Here is a 22,684-nt window from a genome sequence, read left to right on the forward strand (position 1 = left end):
TAATTCGTTGATAAAAGTGACCGAAAGCAAGAGTAAAGTGATCTGGTGAGGGCTTTTTATACCTTCCCCTTCATTAATAGTTTGTCTGTTACTAGTATATGAGCCTATCCTTGCAACAGGTTCTAGTAAATGTTAAATTAAGCGCTAAGATGATATCAGTGCAACTTTATTAGTGTTATTTAAAGCCCCTCCCACTTAAATGAGGACCGCTAGGATGAATTCTTGTTTGTCTAAAGATATTTGGTCCGACTACTTAATGTAGAGCGGTATGATCCGACTAACATTTGACATACGCGTTCTTCCTGAAGACCCTACGATTGGGTGAATGTTATAGAATGTTAGACTAATCGGTTTATAACAATTTGGCAAGGAGTATTTTTTTCCCGGTTTCGGTATGAAGATAACCTTGGCTTCCAGAAACCCACTCGGTGCGTACTCTACAAGGACGCATAATATATGTATATATTCGGTGAGACAATTGTTCTGCACCATTCTGCAATAGAACAGGAAATCACTGTCAGTATCTGCTACTTTGGTTTGAAACCATTTCTGGGGTAAACACTGAATCGTCGTCCTGGCTATATAGTATAGGTTGAGCACTTGTCAGATGGTAGTGATCAACTCAGAATTGAATGAATTGGAGTTGATGGCCACACAAGCCGGGCCTTAGAAATCTTGAAACTCATCATGTTTGAGAATGAGAGGGTTAGATTTTGCCCCGCCGACTTCCTCAGTGTCTATGATTGCGTAGTTGAAGGACGGGCAGCCTCCGCGCAAGACTTTTTCCTTCTCTCTACGTCATCACAGGTGCTCCTCTTGCCCAATCCCCCTCCCATGAAAATAATGGTCTATTACTGTCCTTGTCAGTCGTTTCATTGCAAGGAATATTATGTTTAGGTATCTTCACGTGTCTGGTAACCTCAGCAGTTCGGAGTCGTTTTCGTGACTTTGATATTTTTGAATTTCAGGGGGGAACTCCGATCACGAAGGCAGAATTAACCAGAATCACATGTGTACACATAGCGCGTCTAGCGGGTCTGTAGCATTTTCCAGTCTTTCGGTCAGGGTTTTCTTCCACAACTGAAGTGGTATTTGACGACCGGCTAAGGCAGAGTGCAATTTTGACAAACTATTAACGTTATAAACACATGCCATACACACACCAATTGCCACATGGAGATCGAAATTCACATGAACATAAAAGCGGTTGTACCAATCTAGGAAAAAAAATTGTTTCTATTCGGTTTTCGCGCTGTCTAAATAGAAAGTCATGAGGTTTGCTAATTTTAATAAAATAACATCGCTTGTATATACTGTTTATTATTTTACTGCTTTTGTACCTTCCATGTAAAAAAGATATTCGGGGAGATGATGGAGTAATAATATTATAAGTATATAATTATATAATATAATATTTCCAAATAAATATTAACCTTCGTGCGCAGCAACAGGAATTTGAAACACCAAACGAACTATTCCCAGTTTTCATTTCTGGCCTACCCTTTCACAAAAGAAGTACAAATTTATTAGACGTATTAAACATTTTTATGAAATCAATAAGATGCGATCCGAAATTATTTACATTAGCAACTTTATATAAATCTCTTAACTTACAATTAATACCTAATATTTTTCCTATTTAAATTTATAAATAAATAGTTTACAATATAATTTGCAATTATTATCGGTAATAAATCCATTTTGTTTCGTCCAACATATTTCGCATGCTTAGTTAATGGTTATATATGATATATTAGACGATATTTAAAATGTCAAAGCCTAATTGGTAAACTTTTGTTAATTTTACTTATTGTCATGAATATATAGGAATATCATTCTGAAAATTACATATTTAGAAATCATCATTTGAAATGCAAAATAAGGTAATATCACTTTTCACAAGTTTACATGAGAACAGAAAAATTATATACTTAAGATATTGCAACATAATTTCCAATTATGAATTGACATAAAACTAGAAATATATATAAGATAAAAATCTAGTTTTTAAATTACACTTTATTTTATGTGTCTTGTGTTATTTCGAATTGGTGTTTTCTGAAACAAAATATCTTATCATCAATATAAATGTGTATTAAAAAGTAAAAATGTATATGAAACAAGTAAGGAAAGACTAAATTCGAATGTAGCCGAACTTTTTACATTCTCGCGCAATTTGCAAGGAACAATAATCTAAAGGTATATTGCTAATTACAATATATGAAAGAAAACATGTTCACTCACTTTTATTAAAATACCGAACATACGAGTATTGTTCATATAATGTAGTCTACTAATAATCGGCACTAATAGAAAATTTATAATATAATAATAATAACAAAAAATCAATGTTCTCCTGTTTTTCTCTTTAGCATGAGCGTTCATATGTTTTTTTACTTAAGAAAATCATGCACTTGATGATATATTATTTAAAATACTGGTTATAACTTAGTTATATAAATATGATAAAAGAAGCTAACATTTTGTACTTATGTCTAACAAATTCGAAACATTTGATGAGACGTTGGTTTGCATTTTATGGGACGAAATATACCTACATACATATGAGTAAAAACACGTCAAGTGGACCCCCCATTTTCCACTTGATCATCGAATTTGAATGTGAGTATTTTTTCATAAAGTAGTCATCATAAGCAAGTAATCCCCTGCTCAGTTTTTTTAAATTTTAATTTTAACAACAATTTTTTTTTAATTGAAAATTTTTTCTACTTTTAGTTAAAAAATTAATAACTAGAAAACTATTGGTGATTTTTTAATGAAATTTTCAGGAGTTATAGTTCAAAACTTTTACTTTGAAAAAATATGTATGAATTTAAATAATTTTTTTTTTTCAAATTGTTAATTAACTTTTAAGTTAAGAAATGAAAATTTTAATGACTTCTCCCTCAAAAATTAAAAAAAAAATTTTATAGTATTTTGCAATAAACATTAAAGTAACGAAATCCGCAAAAAAATTTGACCGATCGCGATTAGATTAAGCAAAAAAAAATTGTTATGACGGGCGGTAGCGCTGCCGGTATAGCGCTGCAGGTATAGCGGTTCGGCAACGCAACACTTAGAGTGTGTTGCATATTTCATTTGTATGTTGGGATGATGGTCTCACATTTTGCTTGCAGTGAATTAGCATGAATGTGGTAGAACAATATGCATAATACCTACCCGCTTAATAGTTTCAAAGAAATACTTAAGACGGGAATTCCCTAATCCACCAGAATGTATTGAATACCCGCTATTAATATTTCAAGGCCAAATTTTTAACTGGAATTTCCTATTCTTTAAGTATTAAAAATCCATACTTTTTTTACCCCATATCTTTTTTTATTTCTTTTAAAACATCCAATTAACATTACAATACTTGTTTCAAATAAAATGATATTCGAACTAAATCCTTTGCGGCTAAAAGAAATAAATATGAAAGCATCTTAATATTTATGTCCCAGTATCTACAAGTATGTGAACAACAAAGGAATATCTCGAGCCATTCATAATTTCGTTGATAATTAATCATGGGCCTCGTTAAGAAATGCTGCAATCCATTTAACAAAAAAAATCATTAAAAACTTACTTTTAATAACAAAAAACCGCGCTCATGATTTTAAAGATTTTATTGGGAATTATATGTACAATTCATGTGAACGGACTATTTATTCAGGCCGAAAACCTGAAATTCTTGGTGAATTATCGGTGAATAAATGTCCTGAAGTCAACAAGCCTGAGAAGTCAAATGATGTTATCGAAGATGACGAAGAAAAAGATCCTACTTTTCATTGCAAACCGGAAGATAACAAATTAAAAATTGATAAGGTTAATAAGTTTTTAACGGAAATTGGTGAACCTTCAATCAAAATCAAGAGAGTCTCAAGTAATAAAGAATTTCAAAACATTTTAACAAATGTTGTGAGTAAATTTACAATGTAAATAGTGAAATTGATCCAAAAGAGCTTTTACTTAATAACTTTAAATCTTTCAATGGTAAAACTAGTAGAGCTGATAAAATTCAGGTTTTGACTACGCTTCCTACAGATTGGTCGATTAAAATGATAAGGAAAGAGTTTAAAGTTTCCAAACGAATGGTGAGAACTGCAAAAAAAATACGACAAGAACGAGGATTCGCATCGCAACCTATGATTAAGAGAGTAAAATCTCTAAACATTGAAACCCTTGATCGTATTGAAGCTTTCTATATATCCGATGATGTCAGCCGCGTAATGCCTGGTATGAAAGATTATGTTTCGGTGATTGAAAATGGGAAGAATATCCAAAAACAAAAACGACTATTATTATATAATGTTCACGAAATACACAAAAAATTTAAAGAAGCTTATCCTGACGAAAGGATTGGACTATCCAAATTTCAAAAACTCCGACCTCGGGAATGTATATCTGCTGGCAAGGGTGGAACTCATAATGTGTGTGTGTGTAAAATCCATCAAAATTTCAAATTGCAATTAGCTGGATTTAAAAATGAATTAAAACAAGTAAGGAAGAGCTAAGTTCGGATGTAACCGAACATTTTATACTATCGCAAAGTCAAATGGTATACTCGTTTGAGATTTCTTTGTGGATTGACTGATATTTTCGGTAGAAGGTCAACTATAGGTACTGGGGTCCACATATTCAGTACCTAGGGGCTTGAACAGTTTTCGTTCGATTTAGAAAATTTTTGGTCACAAGGTGGCATACTTTAAACGTATTATTCACGCAAAGTTTTACGCCGATATAATCATTGTTGCTTGATTTGCATAGTGGAAAGTGAAAGAATCAAGTGGTATTAAAAATGGTGTCATATGGAAAATAGGCGTGGTTGTAATCCGATTTCGCCCATTTTCGCACTATGACATAGAAACATGAAAAGAACGTTACGCACCGAATTTGGTTGAAATCGGTTGAGCAGATCTCAAGATATGGGTTTTCACCTAAAAGTGGGCTGTGCCACGCCCACTGTCTAATTTTGAACGCGGTTCCTATAAAGTCATCTTATACCATCTCAGAGATAAAATTTAATGTCTCTGGCGTGTTTAGTGCTTGATTTATCGCGCTTTTAGTAGTTTTTAACAGTACCGTTATATGGGGAGTGGGCGGAGTTGCCACCCGATTTCAACTATTTTCACACCGTCAATAGAAGTGCTAAAAATATTTGCTTCTAGTGAATTTTGTTATTATAGCATTAGCGGTTTAGGAGATATGCACATTAAACCTATTAGAGGCGGGACCACGCCCACTTTTTAAAAAAAAATTTTAACTGCAGATGCCCCTTCCTAATGTGATCCTGTGTACCAAATAACAGTCTTGTATCTTATTGCGGAGCTTAGTTATGGCAAGTTATTTGTTTTTGATTAATGGCGTTTTGTGGGCGTGGCAGTGGTCCGATTACGCCCATCTGCAATACCAACCGTCTCACGGTACCATGAAACCAGTTTCATAAAGATATCTCAATTTTTACTCAAGTTAGAGCTTGCACGGACGGACGGACGGACAGACGGACGGACGGACAGACAGTCACCCGGATTTCAACTCGTCTCTTCATCCTGATCATTTATATATATATAACCCTATATCTAACTCGATTAGTTTTAGGTGATACAAACAACCGTTAGGTGAACAAAACTATTATACTCTGTAGCAACAGGTTGCGAGAGTATAAAAAGAGGGGACAATTATTTCAGAAAGCTCAAATGATTTAATTAAAAGCTCTGTTTGCCAAGAGTCTGCATCATTGTGTTACTTTTCAAAGTGTACTAAGTGTCCAGGAAGTGATAGTATTATAAACAAATTGGAACTATTGCTTAATAACCATAAAATAAATGAAATTCCATACAGCCAATGGAAAAGTACTGATAGGTAAAGAAATTTTCACTCAAATCTTCTCCTTTTCTTTTAAAATTTTGGTAATTATTGTCATCAAATAATTTTTATATTCACGCCACTGAGTAATTCTTTATATTTTGTTACGCAATCTACATATTAATAATGAAATTATTAGATTTTATATGTTTAAATTGTTAATTCTTTTGATTATCCATTTTTTTATTATTATTTTATTCAGTTAATTTATTTTGAATTTTTTAGAACTGAAATCATTGAAGAAACGAAGACAAAAGAAGATTTTCTTTATGATTTAAGACAAAAATGGCCTGAATTGTTGAGACATGATTTCCTTGCACGATCTCAAGCGTCATATTTTACTGACAAGAAAAAATCTGTTGAGGATGGAGAATTTATCGTTTGCCTTGATTTTTCTGAAAATTATACTTTTACTGTTCAAAATGCCATCCAATCTCATCATTGGAATACCAGTCAGGCTACAATTCACCCTTACGTTGTGTACTATAGAGAAAATGAAGAAATGAAACATATAAACTACGTGGTAATTTCGGAAAAAGTTTGTCACGACGCGAGCTCAGTTCACCTTTTTAATTTTAAATTGATAAAATTTCTAAAAAATAAGTTTGGAGCGGATAAAATAAAAAAGATTTCCTATTTTTCGGACGGAGCTGCTTCTCAGTACAAAAATAAGTATAATTTTGTGAATTTAATAAATCATAAAAAAGATTTCAACGTGGACGCGGAATGTCATTTTTTTGCTACTTCTCATGGGAAAGGAGCATGTGATGGTTTGGCAGGAAGTTTTAAGAGGCAAGCTTTTCGTGCAAGTCTTCAAAGGGAAAGCGATAAGCACATAACCAATGCAACTTCATTATTTGAATGGGGTAAGAATGCATTTAAAAAATTAACTTTGGTTTTTGCTCTCAAGAAGATCATGACTCCCATGAGAAGATGTTTAAATTACGTTATGACCGATGTGTAACCATAAAAAATACCCGCCAATATCATCATTACAGAGCTCTAATAATACATCACTCGAGTGTAAAGTTTTCGCCAAAGACATTAAAATCGTTACCAATAAAGTTAAAAAAAAGAAATAAAGCAATACGTATAAGTTATAAGAATTAATTTAAGAATTATTTAACTTCTTTTTTTTTATTTATGAAAAACTATTTAATTTATTATCTTTCATTTGTTGAAATAAAATTAATCATAAAATAACGATATTTTTAATTAAAAAATTAAGTATTATATTATTGGATTAGGGAAGTCCCGTCTTAAGTATTTCTTTGAAACTATTAACCGGGTAGGTATTATGCATATTGTTCTACCACATTCATGCTAATTCACTGCAAGCAAATTGTGAGACCATCATCCCAACATACAAATGAAATATGCAACACACTCTAAGTGTTGCGTTGCCGAACCGCTATACCTGCAGCGCTATACCGGCAGCGCTACCGCCCGTCATAAAAATTTTTTTTGTTTAATCTAATCGCGATCGCTCAAATTTTTTTGCGGATTTCGTTACTTTAATGTTTATTGCAAAATACTAAAAAAAAAATTTTTTAATTTTTAAGGGAGAAGTCATTAAAATTTTCATTTCTTAACTTAAAAGTTAATTAACAATTTGAAAAAAAAAAAGTATTTAAATTCATACATATTTTTTCAAAGTAAAAGTTTTAAACTATAACTCCTGAAAATTTCATTAAAAAATCACCAATAGTTTTCTAGTTATTAATTTTTTAACTAAAAGTAGAATAAATTTTCAATTAAAAAAATAAAATTAAAATTTAAAAAAACTGAGCAGGGGATTACTTGCTTATGATGACTACTTTATGAAAAAATACTCACATTCAAATTCGATGATCAAGTGGAAAATGGGGGGTCCACTTGACGTGGTTTTACTCATATACTTGAATAACAAATATTATTTAAATTTTTAAGTTACATATAAGCACAGTGCTGATTTTTTCGACTCTTACCGAGTGAGTTTTCTTCATCCAAATAGGAAGAATTGATCAAACATGTGAGTTCACTGTGCTTAAGTAATGGAAGAAGACATTTCAAACATTTTTAAAATCTTCGCATTAAAATCCATTCGATTTCTTAAGAATATCTTTTACACTTCTTAAAATTTTTTTTTAACCGTTTTAGTTTTAAACAAAACTGAAGTTTAAAATTTTTATGATTTTTTTCCTTTTTCAAATTAAAAATTTTACAATGTACAATTTTACAACTTACTGCGAAATAAGTATAAAATTAATCATTTCATAAGATAAAATTCTTGCCCGAATAATCTTAGTCCCATATAAAACAAGAACGAATTGTCAAATATATATCTATGTATGTGTAATATTTTGTTGTACACGAATCAAGACGCATATGCCATAGACCAAAAAATTATTTTGATTGTATATAATTGTGATTGTTTTACTATTCACTTTGTAAATAAAAATAAACATACGTTCATTTGCATTTGTTCATGTAATTATGTGCTTATATTTATGTATTCATATAAATATTTAAATACATACTTATGTATGGTATATGAATGCTTATTGCATGATTAATTGCCCTTTAAGCGAATCATATATAACACTTGTATTATATTACCGTCTCTTTTTGTTTGGTTGATAAATGTTATACTTACATATGGAATATATCAGTGTACACGAGGTCGTGCTGCGTGGCTGGAACGAGGGCGACGTTGCAGCGTTCAAGAAGCGCAACAACAGGCGGCCTGCCATCGCCGTTGGGTGAAACGTAATCGAGTAAGTTGTTAAAATCTGTAATTTTTACTTTTAATGACTGTTTGTAAATAACAAGCCATTTATAAATGCCTGTTGCTGATGTTATAAGTGTTTATTGCGTACTCTTGCTAACGTTTATCAAAATAATATTATATTTATATCCTGAACAGGGTATATTAAGTTTGCCCCGAAGTTTGTAACACCCAGAAGGAAACGTCGGAGACCCTATAAAATATATTCATAAATGATCAGCATGATGAGCTGAGTTGATTTAGCCATGTCCGTCTGTCCGTGTGTCCGTCTGTCTGTATATATACAAACTAGTCCCTCAGTTTTTATGCTATCGATTGCACCTGTCTTTTTCTAACAAAGAAGCTGCTCATTTGTTGGAACGGCCGATATCGGACCACTATAGCATATAGCTGCTATACAATCGGAATCAAGTACTTGTATGGGAAACTCTTTCATTTGACGAGGTATCTTCACGAAATTTGGCACGGATTATTAGTTAAGGCAACAATGTAATCTCCGAAGAAATTATTGAGATCGGATGACTATAGCATATAGCTGCCATACAAACTGAACAATAGGAATGAAGTGCTTGTATGGAAAACTCTTTCATTTGACGAGGTATCTTCACGAAATTTGGCATGTATTATTATTTAAAGCATTAATCTAATCTCCGAAGAAATTGTATAGATCGGATAACTATAGCATATAGCTGCCATATTAACTGAACGATCTGAGTAAAGTGCTTGCATGGAAAATTTTTTTATTTGACGAGGTATCTTCACGAAATTAGACACGAGTTATTGCGTAAGGCAACAAATTATTCTCCACAGAAATTGGTCAGATCAGATCACTATATCATTTAGCTGCCATACAAATTGAACGTTCGGAATCAAGTTCTTGTAAGGGGCTTTTGTATTTGTGAAGGGAATTATAGCTTCGGCGCAACCGAAGTTAACGTTTATTCTTGTTTTTATCTACAAAAGAGAAATATAAAATTCCTATTTTAGAACCGAATGAGTTTCCTGTTTTTGATACACAGTTAACAAAAACTATCTTCTTCCAGTTTTTTATACTCTTGTCACATGCTGCTAGAAAGTATAATAGTTTAGTTTACCTAACGGTTGTTTGATTTTTATTTTGATGAAACTTTATACACATGTTTCTTGGCAGATAGGCAGAATAGGACCATTGTCACATCCACAAAACGCAATTAATCGAGCTCCACAATAAAATTTAAGACTGTTGTTAAGTATAACGAATTCCATTAAAAAGGGAAATCTGCGGTTTAAAAATTTTTGAAAAACTGGACGAGGCCCTGACCTCTTATAAGTTTAATGTACATATCTCCTAAACCGCTAAACCTATAGTAACCAAATTCATTCGATAAATCAATAACTATAACCGCCAGAGACATACAAAATACCCGGATGGTACCAGAGTACTCAATAGGAGGCGGTGTCAAAATTGGTCGATGAGCGTGGCACATTTAGGTGAAACTCCATATCCACTCCACTAATTTCAATTAAATTCGGTTCTGAACATTGTCCTGATATTCAAAGTTATGGTGGAAAAATAGACGATATGGGACTACAACCATCCCTACTTCCCATATAACACAATTTTAAATTCAATTTGATTATTTCACTTTCCAATATGCAAATCAAACACCAATGAATGTATCGGTATAAAACCTTGCATGAATAGTGCAATTAAAGTTTGCCTTCCTATGATCAAAAATTTTCAAAATCGGACCATAACTGTTCAAGCCCTCAGATACCAAAGATGTGAACTCCAGTGTCTATGGCTGACCTTATACCGCAAATATGATAATAGTATGTCTGTATGTAAAAAATTGGTTGAATCGGGACAATACTTTCCTTAACCCCCATATACCGAATAGAATGCTCGAATTTCCGGCTGACTTTATTCGCATATATCGGCCAATATATAAGATATATTAACAAAATTAATTGTGCGTATAATATTGGATATACTATAGTTTAATGCCAAAAATATGTGAAATTGATCAACGAATTATCCCAACTCCCATATATAATGATTTTCGTTATTCATCATGTTCAAGATTTTCGAAGCCACTATTTTGAGTGGAAAATTTTAAGGTGAAGTTGTACTTCTGCCACGTATTCCAATGATTTCTTCAGACTCGCCGGTACTATTTAAACATTTACCATCTGCTTGGCATTTGCGATGACTACTAATAAGGCACAAGGTCAAACAATGACGATTTGTGGATTAGATTTAGAAAATCAGTGCTTTTCTCACGGCCAATTAAATGTTACGTGCGCGAGAGTAGGAAAACCATCGAATTTATTTGTTTATACCTCTCAAGTATTAACCAAAAATATTGTACATCCTATGGCATTACGATAACTACAGTTTTTGTAGATAATTAACTCTAATAATAAATACCCGTTATAAAATAGATTCCACCTTTTCACAATCAATTAAAACGACTTCAAGTTTTCATTTAATACAGCTTCTAATATTAACATCTCTGAAAGCATTCTAGTATACATATTGACACGCTATCGATTGGTCATATTGTGATAAATATGTATATATCAATGACGTCAGATATTGTAATAAGTTTCTAATAAAAATTTTCATCAAAACGGTTTAATTGTTAAAGCTAATTTCAAAAAGTTTACATTTGAGACGTGGGACAGTACAATGTCTGTCGGGCTTCTACTATTTTTATAAATTGATTGAAAATATGCTCTCGAGTATAACTGAGCATTGTCCAAAGTTAATGCAATCAGCCCTACACCTCACTTAAAACCGTTTAGGTTGGTCAAAAAGATAATTTAGCGAAGAACATGAATTGAATTAGTCTAGAACTTGGTCCAAACTATATCCTTAATGTAACCAATACCGATCTTTTGGTTGACGTTTTGTGCATCAACTTAATATGTATCTTAATTTAGCCTCTTCGGTTGAGTTTATTCATATCACAAATATCTCATTTGACGATGATTTTAAAATAATTTCGCTGACGCGAAATATAGTAATAAAACCAAGCGAATATATGACCTGTAATATAAGATAATAATATATCAAATTTGATTGTAATTTATTCAGGAATAATATTGAATTCTTTCGCAAAAATTTTTGAAATAAAGTTTTGCGATTATTTGAAGGTATTTCCTCGGTGCTTCCATACTTGTGTTTTATTTATATAATTTGTCTAATATATGTGAAAATACTTATTATACAATCGCAACATGTTGCTACAGAGTTTAATAATTGTGTTCACTTAACGGTTGTTTGCATCACCTAAGACTAGTCGCGATAGATATAGAGTTAAATATGTACGTACATTTTGTATATGTATTCAGCGCATGTCAGACTCTAAGGTATCATTGGTTTTAATGAATGGTTTTTAAGTGTCGCTAAACAAAATTAAAAACATGTATGTTTTTCCTCGAATTAACATTAAAATAACCATCCACCAGAATTTTAATATTCTTTAATTGGATATATGGGAGCTAAAGGTAGTTCTGACCCAATTTTATATTTTTTTGGAAATCTGAAAATCATAAAAACATTATCTTTAAATTTCAATAATAGATCTCAGACATTGACCGATATATTTGGTATAGGCACCGGGGTCCTCATATTCGGGAAATCATATCTGGGGAATTGAAAATTTATGGTCCGATTATTTCGACCATTTTTAGACGTGACCTTACCTTAGAAGTACTTTTTATGAAAACTTTTATTTCCATAACGTTTTTGTCTCGATTTACCATCTGTATAATGTAAGAATTTGGGGAATGAAAAATTCTGATATTTGGGAAGTAAGATGCATCATGCTCCAATTTTGACCCCGGCTCCAATGAAGCCCTTTTGTATCATCTTATATATTATATTATATGTTTCACCTCGAATTAATATTAAAATAACCGTCAACCGGAAGTTCAAAATTCTTATATTAGGTATGTGGGGGATAGGAAAGTATCGATTTTATCCATTTTTGGCCCCAGAGTACATTATTATAGGAAACATATTTTTTCTGAATTTCAATAATATATTTCTTAGATTAATCGATATTTTCGGTAAAAAGTTTAAAGTAGGCTATATTGTTGATTCGTCTGTCAGATATATAAAGTGTAATCAATTTCGAGGTTCCCTACTTAAATGCCGTACAAATTTAATAGGAATGTTTATTATCATTCGAAAGAACATTCTTTGGCTTTTATTTCTTGAAGATTATCTCTTTTAAATGTTGGATGCGGCTACGTCTCAATTGGTCCATCCGTTGAATCCGGAATTTCGATGACACATACGAGCATTTCGACTGGTAACTGGCGAATGACACGTGTGATGTTCTGCCCCAAGACCTGAATCTACATATCCCCACATCAAAAAGTCTAACGGTGTGATATCACACGATATTGGTGGCCAATCGACCGGCCGCTATATTTTCTTCACTGCGTGCAGGACGTGGTCTATTCTGTCGAATATTACCCAATAATGAATGTTGGGTCTCAAGATGGGTGATGGTGTTGCAAATAGTATGCTCAGGCGGACTCGTCCTCACGTTTTTGCCACAAAACATGTGTACCAAGTTTCATTAAGATATCTTAATTTATACTCAAGTTATCGTTTGCGCGGGCGGACGGACAGACAGACGGTAACTCGATTTCTATTCGTCTCATCATCCCGATCATTTATAGGTATATACATAACCTTATATCTAACTCGATTATTTTTAGGGGATACAAGCAACCGTTAGGTGAACAAAACTATTATAATCTGTGCAAGAGAATACAAAATACACAACTAATTGAAATAAGCGTACCTATTGATAATAATATACGCAGCTAATACGTAAAAAGAATATAAATATATACCGACTCACCCAAGAAATTAAAAATAATTGGAACCAGAAAAAAATTAAAATAATACCACATGCAACAAGTATACTACATAAAACATTCATTAAAAACCTTAAAATTATGAAAATAAGAGAAAAACAAGTAAGGAAGGGCTAAGTTCGGATGTAACCGAACATTTTATACTCTCGCACAGTCAAATAGTATACTCGTTTGAGAATTCTTTGTGGATTGACTGATATTTTCGGTAGAAGGTCAACTATAGGCACTGGGGTCCACATATTTAGTACTTAGGGGTTTGAACAGTTTTGGTTCGATTTAGACAATTTTTGGCCGCAAGGTGGCATACTTTAATTGCATTATTCACGCAAAGTTTTACCCCGATATAATCATTTTTACCTGATTTGCATACTGGAAAGTGAAAGAATCAGATGAAATTGAAAATGGTGTTACATGGGAAGTAAGCGTGGTTGTAGTCCGATTTCGCCCATTTTCGCACTATGGCATAGAAACATGAAAAGAACGTTATGCACCGATTTTGGTTGAAATCGGTTGAGCAGATTTCAAGATATGGGTTTTCACCTAAAAGTGGGCTGTGCCACGCCCACTGTCTAATTATGAACGCGGTTTCTATAAAGCCAATTTATACCATCTCAGAGATAAAATTTAATGTCTCTGGCGTGTTTAGTGCTTGATTTATCGCGCTTTTAGTAGTTTTTAACAGTACCGTTATATGGGGAGTGGGCGGAGTTGCCACCCGATTTCAACTATTTTCACATCGTCACTAGAAGTGCTAAAAACATTTGCTTCCAGTGAATTTTGTTATCATAGCATTAGCGGTTTAGGAGATATGCACATTAAACCTATTAGAGGCGGGACCACGCCCACTTTTTAAACAAAAATTTTAACTGCAGATGCCCCTCCCTAATGTGATCCTGTGTACCAAATAACAGTCTTGTATCTTATTGCGGAGCTTAGTTATGGCAAGTTATTTGTTTTTGATTAATGGCGTTTTGTGGGCGTGGCAGTGGTCCGATTACGCCCATCTGCAATACCAACCGTCTCACGGTACCATGAAACATGTCTACCAAGTTTCATAAAGATATCTCAATTTTTACTCAAGGTAGAGCTTGCACGGACGGACGGACGGACAGACGGACGGACGGACAGACAGTCACCCGGATTTCAACTCGTCTCTTCATCCTGATCATTTATATATATATAACCCTATATCTAACTCGATTAATTTTAGGTGATACAAACAACCGTTAGGTGAACAAAACTATTATACTCTGTAGCAACAGGTTGCGAGAGTATAAAAATTACCAGCACAAAGTCAAAAAGCGGCTATACTAAAAACATGTAACATTTGAACAGATAACTTTTAAATAATTTTACATAACTTTATAAAAGTAATGCATAAAAAAAAGTAAAGTAATGCCGAAACCAATAGTACGCAAGGCAATGGTACACCGCCCCGCGCGCGGTTTGCGGTGGTAAAAGTAGCGTGGAAATAATAATTATAAACAAATTTTTTTACAGGTTCAAGATTCATCACTAGGCGGCTCTTCTGACGATGAAGATCTCTTGGGTGTATTACGAGGTCCTAGCACATTTGCCAATACATTTCTCTATGTGGGTCTTGGGACAATAGCTTTGGGTTTGGTAATAGCATTTGTAGGTACAGGTGAAAAAGGATTTAAAACAGTAGAACTGAGACTCATTGGACCATCATTAATAGGTAACTGTACATTTTTAACATTCAATTTAATATATTGGTATTTTTGATTTTTTGGCCATTAATTAGCCATACAATTATTACATATATTTTGATGGCAACGATCTTATTGAAACTGAAGGTATTTTTAATAAAATTAAACTGAAATTGATGCATACCAAATATAAGTTGAAATTAAACTGGTGACACTGTAATGAATTTGTCTTGTAATGTTTGGTCCACATGAACATGGCCCATATGTTCCATTGCTTATGACCAACACTTTGTCAAAGTAGGATAGAAATCGAAACACTTCAATGACTGCTCAGACTTTATGATTTTTCTGATTTATTCCCTCATTTTAAGGATATATTAGAATAAGGAAACAAAAAAAGACGTGTGGTACTCGAGGACTGCCGCGGTAAAGCTATTGCATAACATTTGATATTAACATATGCAATTATAATTACTTGTATTTATTTATTTTTTATGCAGTATTTTCTTTTCTTTAATATTAATTCAACTTTTTTCTTCGATAACAATTTAAATTTTTTTCTTTTATTGAATAAATGAGAAGTTAATATTGTTATATTTTTATCATTGAAACTATAGGTTTATGGTAACTGAAATAAGTATCATAAGTTTGAGACTAATATAAATATCTGGAAAATACGATGTCAGTGGTGGTTCCAGATTTTGTTGTGGATTCTTGTGGATCATTATTAATTTTCAAATAAAATTTTTCCGAAAGAACAGTTATCAACCGCTCTGATATTTTATCAGCGAAGTCGATGTTGAAATCGCCAGCCAATGTAACTGGAAATTTATTACCATTGATAATCCGATTGAAATACCTAATTTCAATTGTATTGTTCAAGCTATTTACCAAAATAATAATAATGTTACTAATATCATGACTCCGAATATTGAATAATTTATTTTTATTAAATATTTAAATTTTTATAAGATCAAATTTCGAACTAAACGAACCATTCCCCCGTATATGTCATGATTTTAATTCTCATTCTAGCACATTTGACTTATCTGACTCACTTTTCAAAATTTAAAAGACTTTATTGTTTTCTCTTAATAAATGAAAATTTAACAATTTATTAAATCGGAACTATAAATCTTAGCTGTTGAAATCTTTGTTTCTGTAGCTGAGCAGTTTTAGATTTCAACACTTAAAATTTCACTTGCCTTTTCTGACTCGGCTAATTCAGCACGTATGTGGATTGTGCCCCTCGCGTCGGTTGGGCGGGAGGAGGGTAATCGATGGGTTATTATTATTAAATTCCGTATTTTTATTTGCCATTAAAAAATTGTATCTTGAATATTATTACAATATTTTGGAATCACCCTGCTCTTCATGCGTTATGCAAACATCGTTGTGATCGTGTTGGGTTTATTTCCGTTACGGAATTTCTAGAATCAGTCCCCACGCTCAAAGCCCGCGATAGAAACTACGCATAGCCTAAAAATTTTGTCAATAAAATTGATAGTTGTAGAGAAGAAAAATTTTCTTATCACTATTAAGTTAAATATTATGAAAAATATAGTAATATGCATTTGTATGCTCAAAAGTAAAAAATATATATTTTAGGACTAGGATTCGTTTGTTGTATGCTGCGAATACTATTTTGTATATGCCCTTCTCACTGCATTTCAACAAATAAAAAAACTTTTAAGAAAGATTGCAACAAAATTGATGCCGATTATACTACATCATTACTCCGTGGAGAAAGCAAACGTGTTTCAATAGCCCGACGACCGACATTACAGGTAAGTTAATTACATGGGTTTCGTCGGGTAAAAAAATGCCTTTTTTCAATAATTTTTTTTCTGTATAAAAAATTATTTATTTAATTCAAACTTTTTTCTGTCTTAAAGTTACATATTTAAAGATAATTTCTGAGATTTTTAATAAAAAAAATAAATTAAAACTCCGCCATAAAATTAAAAAAAGTATATGTGTTTTAGTTAAGACTATAAACTAGTGCTTGACCGAAGGAAAACAAAATTTAATTGGAATTTTGGCAGTTTTTTTCCAACAAAATGAAAATTTTGGTCAAATTTGCTCGACATTTTTTTTTAATAGTTGTAAAAAAAAATTGTATCTCAAACACTTCTATAAAATTTCACCAAGATCGGTTGAGTAATTTTCGAGAAATCTTGACAACCGGCTTTGAAAACACAGTTTCGAGAAAAACGCGTTGAAATTTTTAAGTAACCATATAGTTGACCTAGCAAAAGCTGCGACCAAGTTGAAACTCGTTAAAACACTTTTTCATTTGACTAAAATCCACAGAACCCACGGTTCCACATGCGGTCAAAATAAAAATATTAGTTGGTTTCGTTTTTACACAGTAGCAATCTAATAAAATGTACTACCCAATCCTCATTGATGCAATTAAAATATTCGCGTATTTCCGGTTTATTTTCCATAGTCCACGTACATGTGTTTGTCAATATGTGAGGCGCCTTAATGAATAAGTGAGTGTATATTTTGAAGCAAAATTTGGTTTGGTACCGAAGGTAGACGAAATTAATCCAAATCTTCCCTAGCATCCACTGTTAGACAAGGAGATATCGTTTTCTATATTCGTTTTATGCGACATTTCGTTTAGTTACAGGAATCCTGCTTAATTAGAAAATTTAATCAATTATATAAAATCCATATGTGCACTTTAATTATTTATTTAGTTTTTAGTAATAATATTTAAATAACATTTTTAACTTTTAACGTAAAAAATATGCTGAACAAAAACAAGACAATGCACTTATATATTTAGAGATCAATGTTATACAAAAAAAAAACAAGTAAGGAAGCGCTAAGTTGGGGTGAAACCGAACAGTTCATACTCTTGCAACTTGCAAGTATCAAAGCCAGGAAATACCTTAAGGTGCCTAAGGCTTGTTAAAACAACGAAAATCAATATATGTAGTATTGATACTTTGGATAATTTGTGGACCAATTTCACATATTTTCGGCATTAAACTATAGTATATCCAATATTATACCTGCAGTAAATTTTGCTAAGGTATCTTACTTATTTGCCGATATATGCGATATAAAGTCAGCCTGTAGTTCGTAAATCTTTCTATTAGGTATAAGGGGGATAAAGGAATTTTTGACCCAATGCAACCAATTTTTGACATACAGACATATTATTGTCAGAAAAAGATTATCTTCGAATTTTTATAATATGAGTATATCTTACCGATTGAATGATATTTTCGATAAAATGTTCGCTGTAGGAACTGGGCTCTACATATTCGGCATCTGGCGGCTTCAATAATTTTAGTCCACTTTGAACAATTTTTGTAACAAAGTGGCGCAACTCAAAGACATTATTCGTGCAAAGTTTTATCCAGATATATTCATTGGTGCTTAATTTGCATACTGGAAAGTGAAAGAATCATATGGAATTTAAAATTGTGTTATATGTGAAGTAAGCGTGGTTGTAGACCTATTTCGCAAATTTTCGCACTGAAACATAGGAATGTCAAAATAATATTACATACCAAATTTGGCCGAGATCGGTTGGGTCAGTCCAAAGATATGGGTTTTCATCGAAATGGGGGCGGTGCCACGCCCATCGTCCAATTTTGACCCCGGCTCCTATAAAGTTCTCTTGTATCCTTCTAGGTGTAAAATTTTATGTATCTCACATATTTATTTATTGATTAAAGGGATTTAGCTTGGGCGAAGTTACCATTAAACCTATTATAAGACGGAGCCATGCCCATTTCTTAAAAATGTTTAGCCCACATGTGCCTCTTGCTACTGTAATCCACTGTGCCAAATTACAGTTTTATATCTTAATTAAGTGCTTAGTTGTGGCACTTTATAGATTTTCGTTTAATTGCGTTTTGTGGAGGTAAAAATGGTTCGATTACGCCACCTACAAACTCGTCCATAATTTTTTGCCAAGGAACACGTGTACCAAGTTTCATTATGATATCTCAATTTTTACTCAAGTTAATACAGCTTGCACAGACAGACAGACGGACAATTCGTCCCGTTATTTATATATACATAACTCCATATCTATCTTGATTAGTTTTAGGTGATACAAATAACCGTTAGGTGAACAAAACTGTTATACTTTTAGCAATATTTGCAAGAGTGTACATAATAAAAAACAAAAGAAGAAACAAACTAGTTCATATTATTGTTAATGTGCAGCATTTTCATTCAAATATTAAGAGATCGTTGTTAACATTTCTAAAATGTTAGTTGAAGAAGTCTGTAAATTTTTGTTTTGTATATTTTTCAATCTACATGAAATAACATGCGATTCCATATTCCCTAATTCACATTAAAACTTGTTTTCTGAATAAAAATATCTTTGAAGTACATATGTATTTTCTTCTTCGAGAACTGACCAAACTTAACCAAAGACATTAGCCAGGGGAAATTAAAGGTTTCTTTTTTTTCAATAACACATATTTTTAACCAATTATGCGAGCAAACCAATTAACCGGATTCAATTATGCGAGAAAATTTACACGTGATTTGTATACAATATATAATATTTTTGGCCGTTGAGGTGGTTCAAATAAGCGAAAAAATCTATTGACCTTAGGTCAATTAAGCGCAGGATACTGTACTAGATAATAATCATTTAACTTAATGTGATTTCGCTTTGCATAGGTATTGCGAATCGATATCAAAGCAATGGTTTTGGTCCATATCACTATGTTTCTCGAAGACTGTGTAAACTTTGCGGTCGCTATACATGTTGTAGGAAATTAAAGAGAGAATTATAAAAGATTTTATTTTTTTCCTTGTCCTGGGCATTGTCAGAAGCGGGACACATCAGGCTAGCCCTACCATTTACAGACTCAAGTAATGAGAGAAAGTCCAGGTATATTCTCAGCACCATGACATCTTTTTTTGTCAGAATGTTTATGTATGTATTGTATATTGACTCAAACTTTTTATAAAAACATTATTTAAGTCAAATTTCAAACTTTATTAAAATTTAACAATAAATAATTATATCAATGAAGGTAAAAATTCAGCAAAGAACGTAAGGAGGTTAGCGAACAGTTTGTTGTATTCAGAGTGAGTATATCTACGTACACATTGAATGGAGGATAAAAAATTTAGTTTAGCGTATGAACCACCTCAAAGAAAAAAATTTCCTTAATTTTGAGCAATATTTTATCAGTTCCAAAAACTCTATAATGTTACTTCTTTACTATTTAGCCAAAATACCCACTTGCACACAAACGTGGCAGTAATAAAATAATCAATGAAGGAATGGAAGCACTGAGACAAATCGCGACTACATCACTTTTTATGCAGAATGAACAGAAGGCATCATTAAATAGGATAGTTCCAATAATCAAAGAGCCAGAAAATTTAAGAGGTAAGTGTTAATATACAAGTATATGTCTCATCATATTTGCAAAATATATTAGAAGGGTCCTATGATATTCTAAGCTGTGATTCATATCCGCCAAAATAATAACATAAATAAAAATAATATTTACAGAGTCCACTCCAAAAAAATCTGAGTTTTTAAGAGGGGATGAAGTAGAGCACTTGAGCCGCAGAGAAAATACCGACTCAAACAACAAAGTCAATGGCAACGACGGGAATATTTCCGGTGCAGAAAGTATGATACATGTAACTGCCATCAATACAAACACAACCTCAACTGAACAATTTACAAATGTATCTTCAAAAAAAGCTCCAGGCCAAGACTCAATTGAAATGCCAGAAGTGTCATTAGATCAGCAATTACCTTCATTTTCAATAATGCTAACTCCAGAACCTATAAGCTCGAATTCCATTAGCAAATTGTCACGACAACGTATCGCACTGAACAATAAATTGATATCGGAAGTACAACCACACGCTCCCATTGCCCCAAATTATACTAAGGATGCCAACTTTCTAATGGAAACTTCTTTGTCGATCAAACCAACAACAGCAGCTAGGGAATTAACACCAGCTCTAATACATGGCACTAGCTCTTCTACTTCGAATAACACATACAATTATTCTGGATTTACGGATAATGCTAGTACAGTAGGAGTACATAACACATCTACATCGGCTACAACAACACTAATGTCTGCATCAATGGGGTCTGAACAGAAACTCAAACAGGACAATATACATTCTAATATCGAAACAGGCAGGAACACTGAGTCAAACGTTTCCACAATTATCTCACCATGTGCATTAGTTTCAAATAATAATTCATCTGTTTCCAATACTCCTATAACTACAAATATGTGCTCAAGGGCACAGTCGGTTTTTCTTCCAGGACAAATTGAAGATTATACCACAACTATTGCGAAGCCAGTAGTGAATCAACCCGAGCCCAAAAATTTGCATTTATCCACATCGGGTTTTTCGAAAGCTAGTTTTATATTTCCTTCTCCTCTGTTATCATCATCAGATAGTGAATCAGATGACCCGTCTGCTTTATCACCCTCACAGGTTACAGTAATACAAAAAACTTGGACAAGACCAGATCAATTACTTGACAGTACTTCTACAAACGCAATCATATCGCATGATAATAAATATGTTACGCAACAAAATAATCCATTAAGTATATTTGAACCGGAGCTATTACTCAGTCCAGCTAAGCTTGGCCAGTAGACATCACATTGTACGGTCCATCGATGTAAGCTTGCTTCACTTAAAGCTGACTTTGTATATTGTACTTACATACTTACCTTTGCACATCTTTATTGTGCAATTAAAAATTATTGTTAGCTTTTAAAATATAAATATATTTGATAGCTAAATCCCAATTTTTCTTTAAAGTGCACTATAGATTAATATCAGTAAGTAGTTTTTATTAAAATGTCTAATTCATAAACAAAGTCATCATTTGTACAATATTCAAATGCAAAGTGTGAATAAATGAAATACAAATACATATACGAGTACATATATCTGCACATACATTTTATACATAAACAAACCGCTTTTATTATTTTATTATTAAATCACTTTTCAGTGCTATACCAAACAGAATGGTGGCCCAGACATATATTACAAGTATATTCATAACTTGAAATTCAAATTTTAGGATAACATTAGTGCGAATTCAAAGTCCCACCAGACAAGTATCATTACATTACAAAGCAATGTATATTGGACGATAAGCAGTTTGAAGATCTTCAAATCGTCGGGACCTGACGGTTTATTACCGGCTCAACTACAGCAGTCCCAGAACTACATAAAAGTCTGGTTAGTAACAATTTTTAAAGGAGCACTGCTATTAAACTATGTATAATATATTATCTCGTTATGGAGGAAAGTTAAAGTGATATATATACCAATGGCGGGCAAAAGCTCACATACAAGTCCAAAGGATTTCACACCAATTAGTCTTTCCTCCTTCCTCTTAAAAACGTTGGAAAGACTAATAGAAACATAAGAGACAAATTAAACCCAGAAAAACTGAATATTTCGCAGCATGCGTATTCTAAAAAAAAATACACAGAAACAGCACTAAGTTCAGTGG

General features: G+C 32.6%; 1 protein-coding gene across 2 annotated transcripts in view; it reads left to right on the plus strand.

The window, feature by feature from the left end:
- Positions 1-22,103, plus strand: part of LOC106619859 (uncharacterized) — a 104,237-nt gene extending 82,134 nt beyond the window's left edge. Inside the window, exons 2-6 of one of the 2 annotated variants that reach the window (XM_036357950.2) lie at positions 8,517-8,621; positions 15,011-15,209; positions 16,789-16,967; positions 20,401-20,563; positions 20,690-22,103. In XM_036357950.2, coding sequence (XP_036213843.2) covers positions 8,517-8,621; positions 15,011-15,209; positions 16,789-16,967; positions 20,401-20,563; positions 20,690-21,810 — 1,767 coding nt within the window. In that variant the 3' untranslated portion in view covers positions 21,811-22,103. The remainder of the gene's footprint in view (positions 1-8,516; positions 8,622-15,010; positions 15,210-16,788; positions 16,968-20,400; positions 20,564-20,689) is intronic. The other variant, XM_036357951.2, reaches the window with a different exon arrangement.
- Positions 22,104-22,684: the final 581 nt, after the last annotated feature.

This window comes from Bactrocera oleae, chromosome 3 (assembly GCF_042242935.1).
Source record: "Bactrocera oleae isolate idBacOlea1 chromosome 3, idBacOlea1, whole genome shotgun sequence".
NCBI classification, from domain to species: Eukaryota; Metazoa; Arthropoda; class Insecta; order Diptera; family Tephritidae; genus Bactrocera; species Bactrocera oleae.